The sequence below is a fragment of the Aspergillus ambiguus genome (assembly GCF_047715705.1).
Source record: "Aspergillus ambiguus strain CBS 117.58 unplaced genomic scaffold BDV59scaffold_3, whole genome shotgun sequence".
NCBI classification, from domain to species: Eukaryota; Fungi; Ascomycota; class Eurotiomycetes; order Eurotiales; family Aspergillaceae; genus Aspergillus; species Aspergillus ambiguus.
This window is the reverse complement of record NW_027395516.1, coordinates 1,428,789-1,445,386: the sequence shown is the minus strand read 5'-3', so window position 1 is coordinate 1,445,386 and position 16,598 is coordinate 1,428,789. Positions and strand designations below refer to the sequence as shown.

Sequence of the window (16,598 nt, the reverse complement as noted above, 5' to 3'; positions counted from 1 at the left end):
AAAAAAGAAAAAAGAAAAAAAAAAAAGATAAATCAAGGTAAACGCCAATCGACACCATCCTCACCGAGAAGGTCAACTCCTCGGTCTGTATCTCGTCTCCTCCAGTCTATAGGGTCACGCTTTCCAGGTCGCGCATCATGATCGACATCTGCGCCCGTTTGGCCGCCTCCGCCACGAGACTGAAGTCCCGCAGAAAGGGCGCTGTTGCGGTCGGCCCTCCGCCGCCGATCTGATGGGGGTAGGTTTCTAACGGGGGCTGTTGGTCGTTCGACTGGGGGTTTTCATTGTGGTTATTGTTTGTGCTGGAGTTCGTGCTGTGGCTTTGTGACGAGTGGGTGCTGACCGACTCTGGTCGGGGATCCTCGTGAGGCTGCGTCTGGATGTGGTGGTAGGATGCGGAGGACCCCGTGAGGAAAGGGTTTGTCGGATGGCTCGAGGCGAGCGTCAACGGGTTGGGCGGGGCCATCGCGTGCGTTGTGGATAGAACTGCTGCGGCTTGGGAGTCGGAGCCTTGGACGGTTCTGAGGGAGTGAAGGGGGTGCGATCGGTCGGCCATGATGGCGAGATGTGTATATAGAAGGTATAGTACTTGTCGGTGGTAGAATTCTGTACAGGGGGATAAGGGGGTGGTGAAGTCTACCCGTCTGTCACGCCAGGGAGGAAGAAGGGCGTGATCGACGGTGAGGAGAGGTTGGAAGAAGGGAAAGAGGAATGGGAGAAAAAGAGGAGAGAATCCGATCGAGGATGTCGACAACACGTGGGGCGTCTCCAGATTTCACCGCGGTATGACGTTCGGCAAAAATGGTGGAGGGTGATGGACGGATGGATGGATGACGCCGCCACTGCGGTGTTCGCCTCGTGATTGATCACTTTCTCACGAAGCCACTTTCGACCTGTTCGTTTTCAGGGGGGACTTGAGTTGACTGCCCGAGGCGATCTGCAGTGGTGACATTGAGAGTGCGTCTGGCGCTTCTTGACAGATGCAGATGCAGATGCAGAGAGAGAGAGAGAGAGCGTGGGATGCACGAGCGTCCGACATTTACCCGAGGCCGGAACGAGACTTTCCCCATGCGGGGATGTCTTAGGTAAGCCATTATGTCATGTGCGGAAGATGGTTTTTCCCTCGTCCCGCTCCGTGATCCGCACTAGGCCCAATGGGGTAGCTCCACCGGAGAAAATTCCCTGATGTCGAGATGTACAGTACTACATAGGAGGATAGACGCTCCAGGACGACGCCCATCATGCCCGACGCAGAAGAGTTCCTCGATTCCGGGGATCTCTTTAAGGACCCCGAGGGCTTTTACGAACCCGAGCCCGAGCCTACCTTCGCCGACCACCGCATGCTCTCCGGCGACATTGTGCGCGTGCGCCTCGTCGGAAGTCACCCTCTCTATGTATGATGCCATCTTCGCGCCCTCGTCGCCCGACTGACATGCTTGGAGGGGAATCTACTATGGAATGCCGGCCGGACAAGCGCCCACTATATCGAAGAACGAGCCCACGAGCTTATCACGGGCAAGGACGTTCTGGAGATCGGTGCCGCCGCTGGTGTCCCGAGTATTGTAAGCGCCATCAAGGGCGCCCGCACCACCGTCATGACCGACTATCCAGACCCAGACCTCGTCGAGAACATGCGCGTCAACGCGGCTTCCTCCGCGGCCCTCATCCCTGCCGGCTCCTCCCTCCATGTTGACGGATACAAATGGGGCAATCCGGTCGAACCCCTTCTCGGCTATCTCCCCGCTCACGGTTTTGATGTTCTCATCATGGCGGATGTGATATACAGTCACCGCGAGCACCCCAACTTGATTAAGACAATGCAGCAGACGATGAAGCGGACGCGCGAGGCCGTCGCCCTAGTCATCTTCACACCATACGAGCCCTGGTTGCTCCCCAGGACCGAGACGTTCTTCCCGCTGGCTGAGAAGAACGGCTTTCAGGTGACCAAGATCTTTGAGAAACTGATGGATGATGTGTTGTTCGAGAACGATCCAGGCGTGAGTTTTGGCTATCCTGGAGAATGGCAACCGACTGACTTTGGGTCTAGGACGAGAGACTCCGGAGGACCGTCTTTGGGTACGAGATTCGCTGGGCAGAAGACCAGCTGAACTGAGGGCGTTATGCAAACATTACGCGGTCATGCGATCTAGAAATACGATTTTCCATGAGATACGAGGCATAATAGAATAGACATCAAACTTGTTCCGTATGCATCTCTTCGTGGACATAGAAAGTAGACTCCATCAAGTCAAGTCACATGTGCCCCGCACCCCGCAGAAAAAAAAGCATCATATCGCAACCCGCCACCATCCCAGTCCAACTCCACCCACAATGCCCGTACGTCCCGTCACCGCCCCTCTGACTTCCCTCGCCTACTAACGCCGCCTCCAGCTCATTATCCTGACGGGTTATCCCTGCTCGGGACTGACCTACCGCGCCCACCAGCTCGCCTCCCTCCTGGAGAGCACTCAATCGGCCCTTTTCGACGCTGGCGTGATCCCCGCCAGCAAGCCTCGCTACAAGATCCACGTCGTCCCAACGCACGACTACTCCCATCCGCGAACCGTCTACGACAATGCGCGGACCGAGAAGGAAACCAGAGGCGTCGCCTACGCACGGGCCAAGCGTCTGCTCGGCCGCGATAGCTTCGTCATCCTCGACGGCATGAACTACATCAAGGGATACCGGTATCAGCTGTGGTGCGAGGCCAAGGCCCTGGGCACGACCTGCTGCGTCGTACGTCGCCCCATCTCCAGGAACAAACCGCAACGCCCGATGGCTGACTCTTCTAGGTCCACGTGGGCACGCCCGTCGACCAATGCGTCGCCAACAACGAAGCCCGTCTGCATCGCGAGTCCTCCCAAACCCCCGAAACGAAGGCCACCCCCGACGAAGCCTCTCAGAACCCATCATCACAACCACCACCAGCCACATCCACCACACCCCAAGAACAAGCCCCGGAAGACCCCTACCCGCCCGAGCTCCTCAACAACCTGATCTTCCGCTACGAAGAACCCAGCACAGCAAGCCGCTGGGACAAACCGCTCTTCACGGTCCCCTGGGCCGATGCCGAGCCCCCAACCGCCGACATCTGGACCGCGCTCACCGGCATCGCCGCGTCCCCCGACGACACGCCCACCCCCGCAGCCTCCCCGGCCGTTGCGCCCCTCGCCGCAACCCTAGCAGCTACGCACCTCTCTGACACGGCCAGCGTCGCCAGCGGCACGACCACAGCCCGCGGCGGGTCCAGCCTCCGACGCGCGCCGGTCAAGCCGCACCAGGCGACGGTGCTGCCGCCGGCGACGGACTCGTCCGCGCTGTACAGCATGGAGAAGCGCACGTCGGCGATCGTCTCGGCCATCCGCAGCTTCACGCTGGCGCACCCGTCGGCCGAGGCCGCGCTGGCGCAGAGCCCCCACCCCGCGGGCATCGCGATCGCCGTGCCCGAGGCGTCTGCGCCGGTGTTCGTCCCCGCGCATGTCGCCACGTCTGGGTCGACCGACGAGCTCGCCGGCGCGGGCGGCCTCCTTGCGCTGCCGCGGCTGCAGCGGCTGCGTCGGCAGTGGATCTCGCTGAATCGGTCGTATGTGGCCGCGAGTCATTCTTCGAACCGGGGCAGTCTGGCGCCGGAGCAGGTGCCGGATGCGTTTGTGCGGTTTTTGAATGCGGATTTTGCGGGAGATCAGTAGATATGCAGCGGAAGTTATGAGGAACGAATTATGAGTCCTAGTCCTACAGGGTTGATAGATAAATAGCAAGTCAAAGCATGAACTGAACTTTTGGTCGGGTCGTTATGTACCATAAACCACAGTATAACAGACAGGACAGATGACGAAGAACACATTCGGTATATCCAAATCAAAGAAAGATTTCACAGGAGAAGGAGCATATCAACATCAAAATCAGGAAGAAAGAAAAGCCCGACGGCCATATAGAATGATACCTATAGACATTGGATGGATGCATATGGAACGTTCCAAACACTCTATCCGCCACCGCAATCCCCAACCCATGTACACGATTTTTGGGTTTGTCCTTTTGCGTGTCACGTATTTCAAAAACGCGAGGAGCAACGAAGAAAAGAAAAACAGTGTCCGTCCAGGGACAAGAATACATAATCACTGTTTTACAGTCCAGTCAAAACGCGATGAGACGGGACGATCCCGAATTTGACCCGGCATGCAAGCCAGCCACGTCTTGCATGAGCGGGTGCAAACTGCCAACAACGCTAGCATCCATCCAGTCAGTGGCACAGATGAGGTATGAGCAGGAGCATTCGGACGTATGGCGCCCGTTGTCGTCCAGAGGTCTGTAATCCCGGAGAAAAGGAAGTAGACAAGGAAATTTCCTGTGGCGGTGGCAGGCCGGTGGAGTCCAGCACGAGCTGCTCTGTGAGTTCTTCACATGTCTGAGATCTGGATTGACATAAACCGATACAAAGAGGATGCGAAGTCGGTTTTTTATGCTCCGAAGGCAGGGAAGGGGCAAGATCTTAAGAAAGAGAGAGAGAGAGAAAGAAACGACAGCACTCGATCATTCAAGCGGGCAGACCATTGGCAAGGTTGGTGGCTGCCTGGCTGGCCTCGATGTGCCGATAGTTCAGGCCCAAGGTGATGAGCTCCTGCAGGCTGGCATTGACCTTCTCATGCATGGACGAATCCTGCGGGGTGATGTTGCGGAGCTCCTCCAGCAGCCGGGCACGGCAGTTGTGGTAGTTCCTCTCGGCGTTCTGGAGTCTCTGGCCGTGGTGGGCGGTGGTCTGCTGGGCGGCCTTGAGCGGGTTGGTCTGCGACTGCGTGGAGCGCGTGCGCTTCATGGTGGTGGCGCCGGCGCTCACGCCGGTAACGCGGCGCTTGCGCGGGGCGGTCGTCTCCTTCTTCTTGGGGGCCTGGCCGCTGGTGGGGGAGGCGTCCGGGGAGCTGGGGCGGTCCGACGAGGCGTAGTCGTGCACGCGCCGCATGTGGTCAAAGAGGTTCCAGCGACGGGGGAAGCCGTATCCCGGGACGGAGCGATCGCATCCTTCAAAGAGGCACAGGTGGGGGTTGTCCCCGTGGCCGTGGAATCCGTGGGCCTCACGCTCGTGCCGGAAGAGGCAGGCGTTGGAGGAGAACTGCAGCTGGGCATCCATGCAGGCGGGCACCTTGCAGCGGTACGGCTTCAGATGGGAGTCCAGGTACTTGCTGTGGATGGGTCAGTTTCCGGGGAAGTGGCCAGTAGATGCCGGGGGGTATCACTCACTGGTAGGCACATTTTTGGGTGGTTGGGGGGTGGTTGCAGGGCTTTTCTCCGTTGGTGAAGGGGCAGTAGTATTTTCCATCGCTGTGGGTGGGCAGCGAGTAGTATGGGTGGTCCCGGGGATTTCTCATATCAGCCGCCTCCTTGGATCTTTGCCGGACGGTCTCCTTGGCTGGAAGAGGTGGGAACATCTCAGGCTCCTGCTTGGGCTGGGTGCGGGTTGGGGACGTCTGCAGAGTGGGCCTCCGCGCGCTCTTGGAGGGTCGAATCGTCCTAGATGCGGCGCGGGTTAGACGTATACTTCGGGGATCTGCGAAAGTGTACGCTAATACTAACCTGTTGGGATCTTGGTCGCTGAGCGGTGGCGTCAGAGGAAACAACGGGTCTGCCAGGTTGATGCCTTGGGTGGCCATGGGAGTCGCCGTGACATCCTTCAGCATGGCATCTTCATGGGTCATGAAGGTTGGGTATCCAGAGTGGGAGCAAGAAGAGGTCACAGATACATCATGGCTTGTGTCCGTCAGGGGGGGAGAGACGGGCATGGGCTGGAAGAGATTGTTGGTGAACTGGTCCATATTGGATCCCTGGTAGTTTGTGTCTGTCATCATGGGAGTCCACGTATCATTGCCCGTCAGCTTAGTATCGTCCGTCTGAGAGCTGTGGCTGAGCGTCTCATCCGGAGTGCAGGACTGGGAGCCATTATGTCCAGCGGTATCATTCTCATACGCAGTGAAGTCCACCAAGGATGAGTAGTGGTAGTCCTGCGTGTGCGAGAAATCCAGGTCATTATCTTGGAGTCCGGGGAACTCGGTTCCATTGTGATGATACATTACATCACTGGGGCCCACGGTGGAGGGCATCAATTGCTGCGACAGAGAGAAAGACAGCATCTGTACCTCTGGAGATTCAGGCTTGGACGACAGGACGCCACTGTCAAGGGTGTCGACGTCGCCCAAGGGCCATGATAGTCCCGGCAGTCCACTGGGGGTTCCATGGTTTTGCTGTGTGCTTGAACACAAGGAAAAGTTATCCTGGCTGGAAATTTCATCATCCTGGAAGACTCTGGAGGCCATGTTTGTGATTCCTTGGCCTAATTGGCTACTCCTGGGTTGGGAACTCTGATCCATGTTTTGGAGAGCGGACTGGGACAATGTGATATTCTCTGGGTCGCTCTTGATCTTGGGAGGCATTGCTTTCATTCAGAACCAGCTTGGCTGGAGGAGAAAACAAGAACTATGAAGAACTATGAGTCAGTAAATACACATTTCGAATGCTGGAAGTGGCAAGAAAACGACAAAGAAAGACAAGCGCCATGCATCTAAGGTCCGCGATGAATGACGAAGGCCTAGGGTTGAGTCAGTACACCAAGACCCTCGCTTGACGACGATGCGCGCTCACCAACCGTGAAAGTCCACCCATCACTGGGGATGTCGGTCCAGTCCTATGTCGGAGATCCAAGAGCTAAGAAGGTAGTAGGCCAGGCAATGGAGGAGCAAGAGCAAAGTGATTTGTGGTCCACCACGTTCAAGCAGAGCTACATGGCGCCAGGGATTCCTCAGGGTCATCGAACTCATGATACTATCATCTTCGTCCACTACAAGTTTCCAGGGAGTCTCGGCGGCATGAGAGGTGAAGCCGGTGAGTTCATCATTTAGTGTCGACAACCAGCAGACGGCGTCTGCTCCAAGATTGTTTGAGGTTGTTCCATGTGGCCTTCAGTAGGTATTGAATCCAGGGTCCAGACGGCGGGAAGTATCCTTTGGGAGAATCCATTTATGGCAGAGGTTCCAGAGTCCAAGGGTATTCAGGGTTCAGGTCCAAGGTTCAAAATCCAATTCTCTACTCCAGGATTGAGAAGAGGTGTCCATGTTTCCGGATCAGTGGGTTTCATAATAAGTGGGTTCCAGTGGGGAGTAGTGCAAGTGTGCAACATTAAGCAACACTTGTAGTGTCCAGTCTCTCGGCTGGTGCCGGGGACAAAGCATATTCCATGGTCATCAAGCAAGTCCGTCGGAGACGGAGATGGATCATCCAAACACGGCAATGTAGAGATCAACAGTAGTCCACGGAGTCCAATGATGGTGAGGTGTGAGGTCGATAAGCGGCCGAGGTCAGAGTGCGATGATGCAGGCGCATAGGGAAAAAAATGCAAGAGAAGCAAACAAGACGAGACGGACGATAAATCACAAAAGAATCAAGGGCACTACCTCTTATCTGTCGATATCTGCTCAGACAAAAAGCCTGGGGAAATGATGACAGAACAAAATGAAATGGCAAATCCTATCCCGAGTGTGGACTGAGATCCTATGCGGGTTGTCTGGCCAAGGGAAATATAATCTGTCTCTTGATTTTCCAAGATCCACGGGGGAAAGAAACTGGAAATCGAGAATAGGGAGACGGGTATCTTGAGGAGGGAGTATAGAAGGTGGGGGGAGGTGCAGTGTGTAAAGGGAGGCGGGTGTAGTATATAGAAGGGGATGGATAAGCACCAAGCAGCTAAACCCGAAATGGATGGGTTCACAAGGTATCAAAACCAGACAATAAATTCGATCAAATGTAAGATGACTACCAAGGGAAAAAGAAAGAAGAGAAAGAGAAAAGCAGGTGAAGGAGGGGAACCGCACCTTTTTAAAAGATGAATCACACAACATCGAAGGAGGGGCACATTCGAAATGTGCGTCCAAGCGTGTGCCGGGGCTTGCATTCTGCAGCAGCACCAGTGGGTGTCGCGCACGATGATTTGGCCCTGCGCGACATGGCGGTGATTGCTCGCCGCGCTCTCCGCCAATGATTCCCCAACTGGGAGGGATTGACGTGGCCGTCGCTCGCTGTTGTTCGCTGTTGTTTCTGGCGGTGAGACCGACCATCGTTCCACTTCTGGCCCTCCTCCCCCCTCCATGATGCAATAATGCGACGGATTAATTCGCCTAGAGCAAACAAAGAGAGACTAAGCGGTTCGAAAGGGCCGCCCCGATCCTCGTCGACCGCCCCGCCCCGCTTCCCTCGTGAATATCGGCTGGCTCTCATCTCGACACGTCAAGCAAGCTGACCTCATGCTCGTCTCGGGGAGTCATGAATAGCTGCGCTGCGTCTGCAGCGAGGCGGCCTCTCATCACATCCACGACGCTCCGCCATTCGTGGACTACCGGCCACAGCTGATATCACGGGAGGGAGGGGAGCCATCGGATGCGATCAAAAGTACAGGCGACTAACCACTCGACCAGAAGGTTTCCCGCCTGTTTCATCTTAGGAAAAGGGGCTTACTATTTGCTCTACACTTCAGGGCTGCCTCCAGTCAAGCAGTCCTTAGCGTCCACAGTGGATTACCAGAAATTTAGAATAACGGGAACGTCAAGCAGATCCGTTCAAGTTGGGCAGCAATGCATCAATATTGGGGCCTTTATCGCGGGCCGCTCTACCTATAGATCTACGGAGCCGGAGGGATCATCCAAATTGTCCTATTCTCTTTCGATTTTTCTTTTTCCTCCTTCAATTCCAGGGGTAATACCTGCACATCAGCCTGTCAGTAAAAGGTTGTCATGACCGATTTGGCAACATGTAAACAAGAATCGTATTGACAGGTGACGCTTGCATCAGATAAAGGTGAAAGATGGTATAAGGTTGTCGTTCAGCGGTCCGAAGACACTCAGGTGAACTATGCTTTGGATTATGGTGTTCATCATTGAAGCGCCACCCGTACAATACCGAACTCAGGGATCAACGAGAGGGAGGCTCACCTTTTCCGATTAGTCCTGCCTCGTCAGATGTCTCAGTCTGCTGAGAAGAATTCTGCCTACATCAAGGCGAAGTCACTCAGACATACTGCGTATGCGTTGGCAATCTCACTCAGGTCCTGTCTGCTGCGCCACCAGGGCGGATTGCTGTCAGGGACCAGTTGCTGCTGCGAGAAGACAAAAGGGAAAGGGAGAAGATCCAGCAATTTTGGCGGTGGGAAAAGAAGCGAGTGCACGTGATACAATGCAAACCAAGCAAACTCGGGGTATTCTGGAAAACAGCGGATCGATCCGTCCTGCGGATCTGCTCAGAGATCCTGCTGTGAAGAGTATAAACCAACTACTGCGTATGAATCGACCGTATGGGGTATCAGAATACCCATAAATTTTTATATCGACTTCTCATCGGTCTTATAAGCACTATACATCCGATTCATGATACTTTCCTAGCTTGAACAACTTTTTTTTTTTTGCATTCTCTCTTCCCACGTTGATGTAGTTCTCTCTCTCCCACCAAGTGCCTTTGAGAGAGCCTCTTCGTCATCATCATACCAGGACGCACCCTCCTGGATTTTCTCATAGGCTGAATCCTTCGAGAAAAGAATCCGATTGGGCCCGATGTAATCAGCAACGAACTTGACCACTTCGGTTGAGAAGTGACCGCTGGTAGTTAGATGTTATTCTTATAGTAATAAATCAGGTCCTTCTTGCACATGGTATCACCCCGTGACTCTGCCAGTGAACACTCAACGTCCCGCAGCCAACGGTTCGTGCGCCAGAAATCCTGGGGCATATGCTCGCCTGAGTGGCCGACAATGAGCTTCAACTCGGGATGACGATCAAACACGCCGTTGGTAATCATCCCCAGCACGTGCAATGACACGTCAAATGCGAATGATTCCGGAGGCCCAACCAGATACCTTCTCTTCTCGTAGAACTGCTTGAAGTGATTTCCCATGGGAGCCGACGGGTGTAGATAGAACGGCACATCTAGCTCCACCCGTTCCTTCCAAAAGACGCCATATTCAGGTTGATCGTAGAACAGAGGTGTCTCCCCGTCGGCACCCATACGGTCACGGTGATCCTTTATTTTATTGGCAATCTAGTCTTTCACCTCGTGGGCACGTTTTTCCGCCTTAGCCTTGTCCGCAATGCCCTGGCAGCCGGAGACTGTTAGCGACCAAATAATATATCCAATACCATGTTTGTTGGATAGTTCAAGACGTTCGCTGGTAGGTTCCTTTATCTGACTTAAGTATCGTTCAGGTCATTTAGTGATGGCGGTTTGGTCGCGACTTGAGTCGACCAGAACAGGGATTTCGTAGGCTTCTTCGAAAGAGACCTTCACGCATTTTTAGATCGCCGATGCAGCGAGGACAGTAATTCGGATGGTAAAACGGGATTAAAATCTGAGCTTGGGATCGCTACATTCGTCGAGATGCACTTAATTATAGATATTGGTCAATTCGCTCTGCTGCAGCAATTATATAAGATAGTATAAGATTCCGAACCTCAGCTCAGGCTACGACGCAAGACAGCATACCCGTTGAGTGAAAGCCGCCGGAACCAGTCGGGTCGGCCTATTACCACATCCTGCTATCACCTTGAGCTCAATGTTATCATACAGGGTGCATTTCATGTTCCCCTGACACACGATGTCCACAGAAGCGCCCCCAATCTGCTCTCAATCATTGTCTATTTTCCTGCCCTGTGCCATATCAATGGCATACAAAACTTCCAACCTCCACCGGATTTGAATGGTGTTCTCCGGCCGCCAGCATAACGTTGTGTCCCATGCACTCGTTGGCCCTGCTGTCCGTTAGCTGAAGATCGATACATAATATATCCTGGCCATATTCGACGCACCTGAAGAATTGACACATTCGTTGAGTTACAACTGTGTGGACGCCACTATACTTGGTCAACGAAACTATGTTTGCGGCCCGACGTAGTGGGCTTACTATTCATTTACTGTAACACATTCGTTCACCTCAGCTTTCACGGCTCGGCTACGCTCGGCGGTCTCAAGGCCAACCTATGAGTTGAAATTGCATTAGTCCGAAATACATCATGAGATTGTTTGGCATCCCTACCGTCGTGGTCTTTTTGGGCTTGGCCATACTGCCAGTGATTAGGAGCCCTATGGCCAAGAGCGCTAGTTGCTTAAGCCTATACATGACGTAGTGTAAGGCAAAGACGAGTTGGATAAGAAATTACTGCAAAGAAACAATAATTTGCAGGATAACGTGGCAACGTCGGTCGTCGTGTTTTATACGTGCAAGATGCAAGCATCCCTTGATACTTCATCCCTTGCAGTCCCACAAGGGCGACTACCTGCGTTCCAGGAAGGAGGCGTCGATCCGCCCTATATCCAAACCCTAAAATTGGCCGAACATACTATTTACCAAGGTACTGATACTACCTACGTACCTGGCGATCTATAAAGCTCTAATCAGTGCCACCGGCGGCCTGTAGCTTCAATCCCTTTTCGCCCCTTTTCCTTCTTGCCCGATCACTGTGCTCCACAATCTCGGGGTCGAATGCCCACCACCATCGCTCAAAAATCAGCTGGCCGATCTCGCAGCTGTCTTGATCGAAGGGATCCGGCCCTCGAATGCGAAACCCTTCACCTCCAGTATCTTCCATGTCATATGCGAATCGAAAAACTCCCATCGGATCCTGTGCCGCCTTAGGACGCATTGCGACAGGAAGAGCAAAAACCTGGATCAATCTGTCCCGGGCGCTGGGCCACGGAAGCAAATCGATTATCGGATGATGAGGGATTAAGCGTTGGGATGGGGTGGGACGGAAATGCTCCGGCAGAGTATCGACATCCACCTGATCGCTGTCTTGTCGATCGTCACAGGACGAAGTCTCTGGCAAGGACGAGACCAGGGATTCGGGAGTCAATGACAGCTGCATGGCGGTCTGTCTTTTTCCCTGGTACCAAGGACTTGTCGCCGTAATGTCCCAAAGAGCGTCCTTAATCTTGAGTCGGCTAGCCATCATTACTGCTGCATTGAGAACTGCCAGCGATGGAATTTGGATCAATTTTTCATCGGAGAAGGTAAATGTTGATGACTCGTGCATCTGAAGCTGATCAGACAGATTGTACCAACTCTGATATGGACGTCTGTCATCAAGGCTTTGCTCCTCGCTGTCTTCCTGGGACCGTTCGAATGGCTCCAGGAGCAGGGGCGGAGGGGACAGGCAAGCTAGGGGTTCGATTGTCAATACTGAATGATCTGAGGAAATGCGCGGTGAGAACGTTGGCGAGGGGAGTGAGAACATCTGCGACGGTGACCAGGTCTGTGGAATGAGGTCCGTGTAGGATGACGGGTCGTGCGGCATCGAAGACTGGGGTTCTGGCTCGGAAATCGTTCCCAGTATACTCCCTCCACCATGCAGTATATCTATCTCATGCGGTTCTTCAGATGATCTAGATATGCTTTCTTTCCCTCTAGGCGGAGAACGCGTGGCCTTTGACACTTCTTTCGATCGATCGTGAGTTTCTATCTGTGCTTGTAGACTTTCAAGACGTTCTCTCTTCCTCTTTCCTATAAAAAATTAGTTATAGACTTCTGTTGTTTATGGCTTGACATACGATATCTCCTCTGAGCCAGAACATTCAACACACGCTTTCGCTCAGCCGGGTCCTCCGTTATGTCAGGAACAAGCAGTTCCCCGCTTTTCCTTTTGGTCGCCATCTTAACTAGCAGTCAACGACGAGTCTAGTCAAGTAATCAGGCAGGATAACGCATAACGGAAATGGGCAAAAGAATGATGATGCTGACAGGATAACGGGTTGGCCTAAATACTACCTACCGAGAGATCCCGCATAACGTTATGCTTATTCGCACGCACGCAAGGTAATACGAGGTGGGGTCGAGCTTCTTCAATAAAGAACACGAGGTGGATAAATTAATAGTCCGTGGAGTTAGAGTCAGTCTAACTTCGCATACAAAGTGCTACATCCCATGGAGTCAGGCGGGTCTAAACCGGCAAAGATTGCGTTATGCTCCCAAAATCTACCAGAACCCAAAGAGACACTTCCAATATAAAAGGCCTCATAGACCCAACTAGTCTATTAGAATGCATACACAAATCAGCCATTGTCACTTCTCTTTTGCTGACATACTCTACCGCCTTCTCATACATCCTTGACCATGGCTAGTAACAATTACTCAATCCCCTCGATCGCCGCAGCATATGGCATTGGCCTCGTACCTCATGGGTACTACTACGTCAAGATGATGGCCAATGCAAATGGGATGGCTAGCAATATCCTGTGAGTTGGCATATCTGTGCGACGAAGCAGGCAACTAACATCAAAAACACCCAGTCCCCGAGAAAACTTGACCAACCTTAAAGGCCATCTACCGGCTCAGGTTTGGAATAAACTGGCAAAGGCCCGCGGTGCACACCTAAACGCCATGGAGGGCCTTCCTTTGTTCGCAGTTGCAATGGTATGTTGCCGAACGCCTCAAGGGTTTTCTTCCAGCTAAGGTCCTATTCAGCTTGCGGGAAATCTCGCCAAACTCCCGTCAAAGGATTTGAACACACTCTCTTTGGAGTACCTTGGGGTACGCTTGCTGTATACTGCGCTCTATATGGGCGCGAAGTCAGAAGCAGCCAGCTATCTCCGTACAGGTGTTTGGGCTTGGGGAGTTTCCATCCCAATCTGGGGTCTAATCAAGGCTGGAAGAATGATGAATACTACAGAGTGATATGAAATAGGAGTGGGTGCATTGATCAATTATTTGCTACTCTCCTGCTGTGCTGTTAGTCATGTGCGTAATTGAGGCCTTCTTAGTGATACCGAATGAAACTGAACTGAGCATCAATGTCTATAAATACAGTCCAGAATGACACTTTACTTACTTCAAAGCCGACTAGACGATTGACAGGCTTAAACACTCAGCAAAGACGAGTTGAAGCATGTCTGTTGATAGGGCGAGTCTGATTGTTTGGCAAAATCACATGACGAGAGTACTTGCCGTTTCGTCACTTTTACTCCTCTGCCCTTCATTATGATGCCTATATCATTCCATAGATTAAGGACAGATCGAGCTCTTCATTAGGGTGCCTCATGAATTGGACAGGCGGCCGTCTCCACCGGCACTCGAACAGAAGCCAGGGCTTGAAGAGGCGCTTCAGGTCGAGACAAGTCCCACAAGACTTGCGCCAAACAGCCTCTTTGACACACAATACCCAACGAGAGGATATCTCCGACCCAGTCAAGGATTTGGAAGAGCTACCGGTAACTAGACAGATCCAGAGTTCGGTGGCATTCGTTGCGTTATACTAATCAACCCTCAACCGGTAGAAACCCACCAGCATAGAACACATCAAACGTCAACTTCTACAAACCTCCGATTGGGCTAGTATTTCGGTCGCACGCCCACTTGAGATATCATTTTCATCGCTCAATGAAACAGAAAGATTCGGGAAAAGGAGAAAACTTACTGAGAACGATTGCCGACGCTTGCGTTCTTCCGACCTTGGAAGAAATCGCAGAGAGTTTCACCCGCCATCCGACGATGGGGCTATTGCAACAGTGGACATAAAAATCAATGGATGGAGACTTCATTCACACCATACACTTCCTGAAGAAATTTCTTCTCACAGATCTTCGCGGTCTATGCTCCTAGATCAAGAATCCGTCTTGCAAGCTCACACAAATACCCAAGAGCTGCTTGGCGACGACGACTTCCCAGATCCTCCTGTTAGAGCTCTATCGAGTCTAAAGCTACCGTCTTTTGTTCCCTCTTCTCAAAGCATACCATCAAGTCACCCCATAAGATCCTCTCAACCACAGAGACAAACCGAAGCAAGCCAGATAACACACCGGTCATGCGAATCGAATTTGGGCCTCAGAGATCAAGAGCCAACAACCAACAGACGGTTCACAATTGACGACCAGGTAGAGCAAGTCATTGCTGCGAACAGAGGCAGACGCAATGCGGTCTTCGCTTTTCCCAAAACTCCTACGTGCACCTCACGACAGGAGAAGTTGTTTCATGATCATATATTATCTCCAAATACATTAAAGAAGCTAGGTCATCATTACGATGATACTCCCGATGCTGCCAGCGACACCCTTTCAACGTCGAGCAATCTAGATCGTGGCTGGCTACCCGAACCACGTTACAGTATACGACACATGCAACAGGATCTCGGAACCACCCGTGGTTGGGATCATGCCCCACATGTTCCGTTTCAATCTCATTCCACTACTAAGTCTCGCCCGTTATACCATCCATCTTTGTCCTCTTTGAAGATATTCGGCCAATCCGTCACGCCGGATGATGCTGGTCTTAGCCAAGACTGCGTTGGAGAGGTGCAATGGGACCACATGTACCTTCCCTGGAACTGAAGATGTTCTAACAGGAATACAAAAAGCCAAAGGTGTCTTACTCTATGGGACGCCTACCTTGAAGAGGCTCTTCGGTCACGAGTGTAACTCACCAATCCATATGTGACAAATCTATCCCACGCATCATGCTGGCCAACGTAAGTTGGTTGCCGTGTCCCCTAAGAAACCCAATCATCAGATGCATGCGTATTGTTTGCCTGACATTGAGGTGTGACGTGCCAGCAAATGATTCGTGCGAGAGAAGTAGCCTCATTCAACCTCGCAGTACATGTTTTTCACTGTCTTATATAAGCTGGATAGATCAACGTCAACCACCTGCCAGGAATTCGGGAACTATCTGGGAGCCGCAAAATCCCAGCCCATATATATTATCCAAGTATTCTTTATTCCCATCTGTGTGATGTTTAAGAGTGCTTGAATCGACCATTGATACTGGTTGTATCATAAATCTCAGATCTACGAATTCATCGGAAATCATCAATTAGCATCCGATAGAACCTCAGGGAACATATGCCCTGTATGAGTGACGTTAGTCGAATCCAGACTGTGTACATAATAAGAACCGCCATTGGGTAGAGCTTTCTGTCTCTGGCTGTCTGATACGCCAAAGCCATAAGCCGGCGTAGTCGATCCCGGTCTTTCGGGACCATGCCATTGTAGAAGTGATATTTCACCATGTTGACCGTAGACATGCCTGCTTGGTTGGGATCGCCAATGCGGGTTCTCGATGGAGGTAATATCTTGACACTTCGAAGTAACGGGAAATAGTTGTAGGATTGAGCTTCATTGTTTTTCATTCCAGATTGTACCTCCTTTTATAGCCTGCTGTCTGATAGCCAGTTTTATCTTAAAACCTGCAATCTTAAGGGCGCATAAATCTATCGAATAACGATTTAGACATCTCAGAAATGACCAGACGGATGGCATTAAGTGGCCGCAGTAGAACGAACATTAGGCATATAACATGACCGTCATCAATTCCTAGCAGCTATTAATGACAAGGGATGTGCCTGTACATTCAATACTGCTTGGGTTTCTGTTAAATGTTGGCTCGTCAGCCAATGAATAAGCGCTCTAAGCGCTGTGTCCTAGGGCGGACTTTCTCACCCTCCGCTTCACCGAATCATTGTCCACGTCTTTGCTGAGCTAGCTAAGGCGCGTCGCGTTACTTTTCATTCGTCATACCCCTTTGCCGAACTCAGCACAGGAGATACTTTACTTCTTATGTCCGACATCTTCGCATAATTGGCGAT

The 16,598-nt window shown here is 52.2% G+C and overlaps 7 protein-coding genes across 7 annotated transcripts; 3 read left to right on the top strand and 4 right to left on the bottom strand.

Annotated features, from left to right (window-relative positions):
- Positions 1–32: 32 nt before the first annotated feature.
- Positions 33–1,013, bottom strand: BDV59DRAFT_170496 (uncharacterized protein). The gene has a single exon (XM_073688419.1). The coding sequence runs from the start codon at positions 554–556 to the stop codon at positions 107–109; it is 450 nt and encodes a 149-aa protein (XP_073552148.1). The 5' UTR covers positions 557–1,013; the 3' UTR covers positions 33–106.
- A 182-nt stretch (positions 1,014–1,195) lies between these two features.
- On the top strand, positions 1,196–2,183 carry efm7 (putative nicotinamide N-methyltransferase Nnt1). The gene is made up of 3 exons (XM_073697286.1): positions 1,196–1,394; positions 1,443–1,997; positions 2,048–2,183. The coding sequence occupies exons 1-3, from the start codon at positions 1,242–1,244 to the stop codon at positions 2,111–2,113; spliced, it is 774 nt and encodes a 257-aa protein (XP_073552147.1). The 5' UTR covers positions 1,196–1,241; the 3' UTR covers positions 2,114–2,183.
- A 148-nt stretch (positions 2,184–2,331) lies between these two features.
- Positions 2,332–3,689, top strand: BDV59DRAFT_198767 (putative RNA polymerase II Elongator complex associated protein Kti12; the record flags this gene model as incomplete). The annotated part of the gene is made up of 3 exons (XM_073693215.1): positions 2,332–2,337; positions 2,392–2,736; positions 2,793–3,689. 3 exons carry the CDS (start codon positions 2,332–2,334, stop codon positions 3,687–3,689), a joined length of 1,248 nt encoding a protein of 415 aa, XP_073552146.1.
- An 848-nt stretch (positions 3,690–4,537) lies between these two features.
- On the bottom strand, positions 4,538–6,308 carry BDV59DRAFT_191066 (putative C2H2 finger domain protein; the record flags this gene model as incomplete). The annotated part of the gene is made up of 3 exons (XM_073691846.1): positions 4,538–5,180; positions 5,239–5,508; positions 5,572–6,308. 3 exons carry the CDS (start codon positions 6,306–6,308, stop codon positions 4,538–4,540), a joined length of 1,650 nt encoding a protein of 549 aa, XP_073552145.1.
- A 3,081-nt stretch (positions 6,309–9,389) lies between these two features.
- On the bottom strand, positions 9,390–10,608 carry BDV59DRAFT_191065 (uncharacterized protein; the record flags this gene model as incomplete). Its single annotated transcript, XM_073691845.1, has 5 exons — positions 9,390–9,415; positions 9,484–9,632; positions 9,683–10,053; positions 10,084–10,209; positions 10,513–10,608. 5 exons carry the CDS (start codon positions 10,606–10,608, stop codon positions 9,390–9,392), a joined length of 768 nt encoding a protein of 255 aa, XP_073552144.1.
- A 695-nt stretch (positions 10,609–11,303) lies between these two features.
- Positions 11,304–12,818, bottom strand: BDV59DRAFT_88847 (uncharacterized protein). The gene is made up of 2 exons (XM_073697285.1): positions 12,574–12,818; positions 11,304–12,526 (listed from the first exon to the last, which is right to left on the bottom strand). Exons 1-2 carry the CDS (start codon positions 12,674–12,676, stop codon positions 11,418–11,420), a joined length of 1,212 nt encoding a protein of 403 aa, XP_073552143.1. The 5' UTR covers positions 12,677–12,818; the 3' UTR covers positions 11,304–11,417.
- A 317-nt stretch (positions 12,819–13,135) lies between these two features.
- On the top strand, positions 13,136–13,661 carry BDV59DRAFT_198762 (MAPEG family protein; the record flags this gene model as incomplete). Its single annotated transcript, XM_073693214.1, has 4 exons — positions 13,136–13,257; positions 13,312–13,435; positions 13,487–13,552; positions 13,620–13,661. 4 exons carry the CDS (start codon positions 13,136–13,138, stop codon positions 13,659–13,661), a joined length of 354 nt encoding a protein of 117 aa, XP_073552142.1.
- Positions 13,662–16,598: the final 2,937 nt, after the last annotated feature.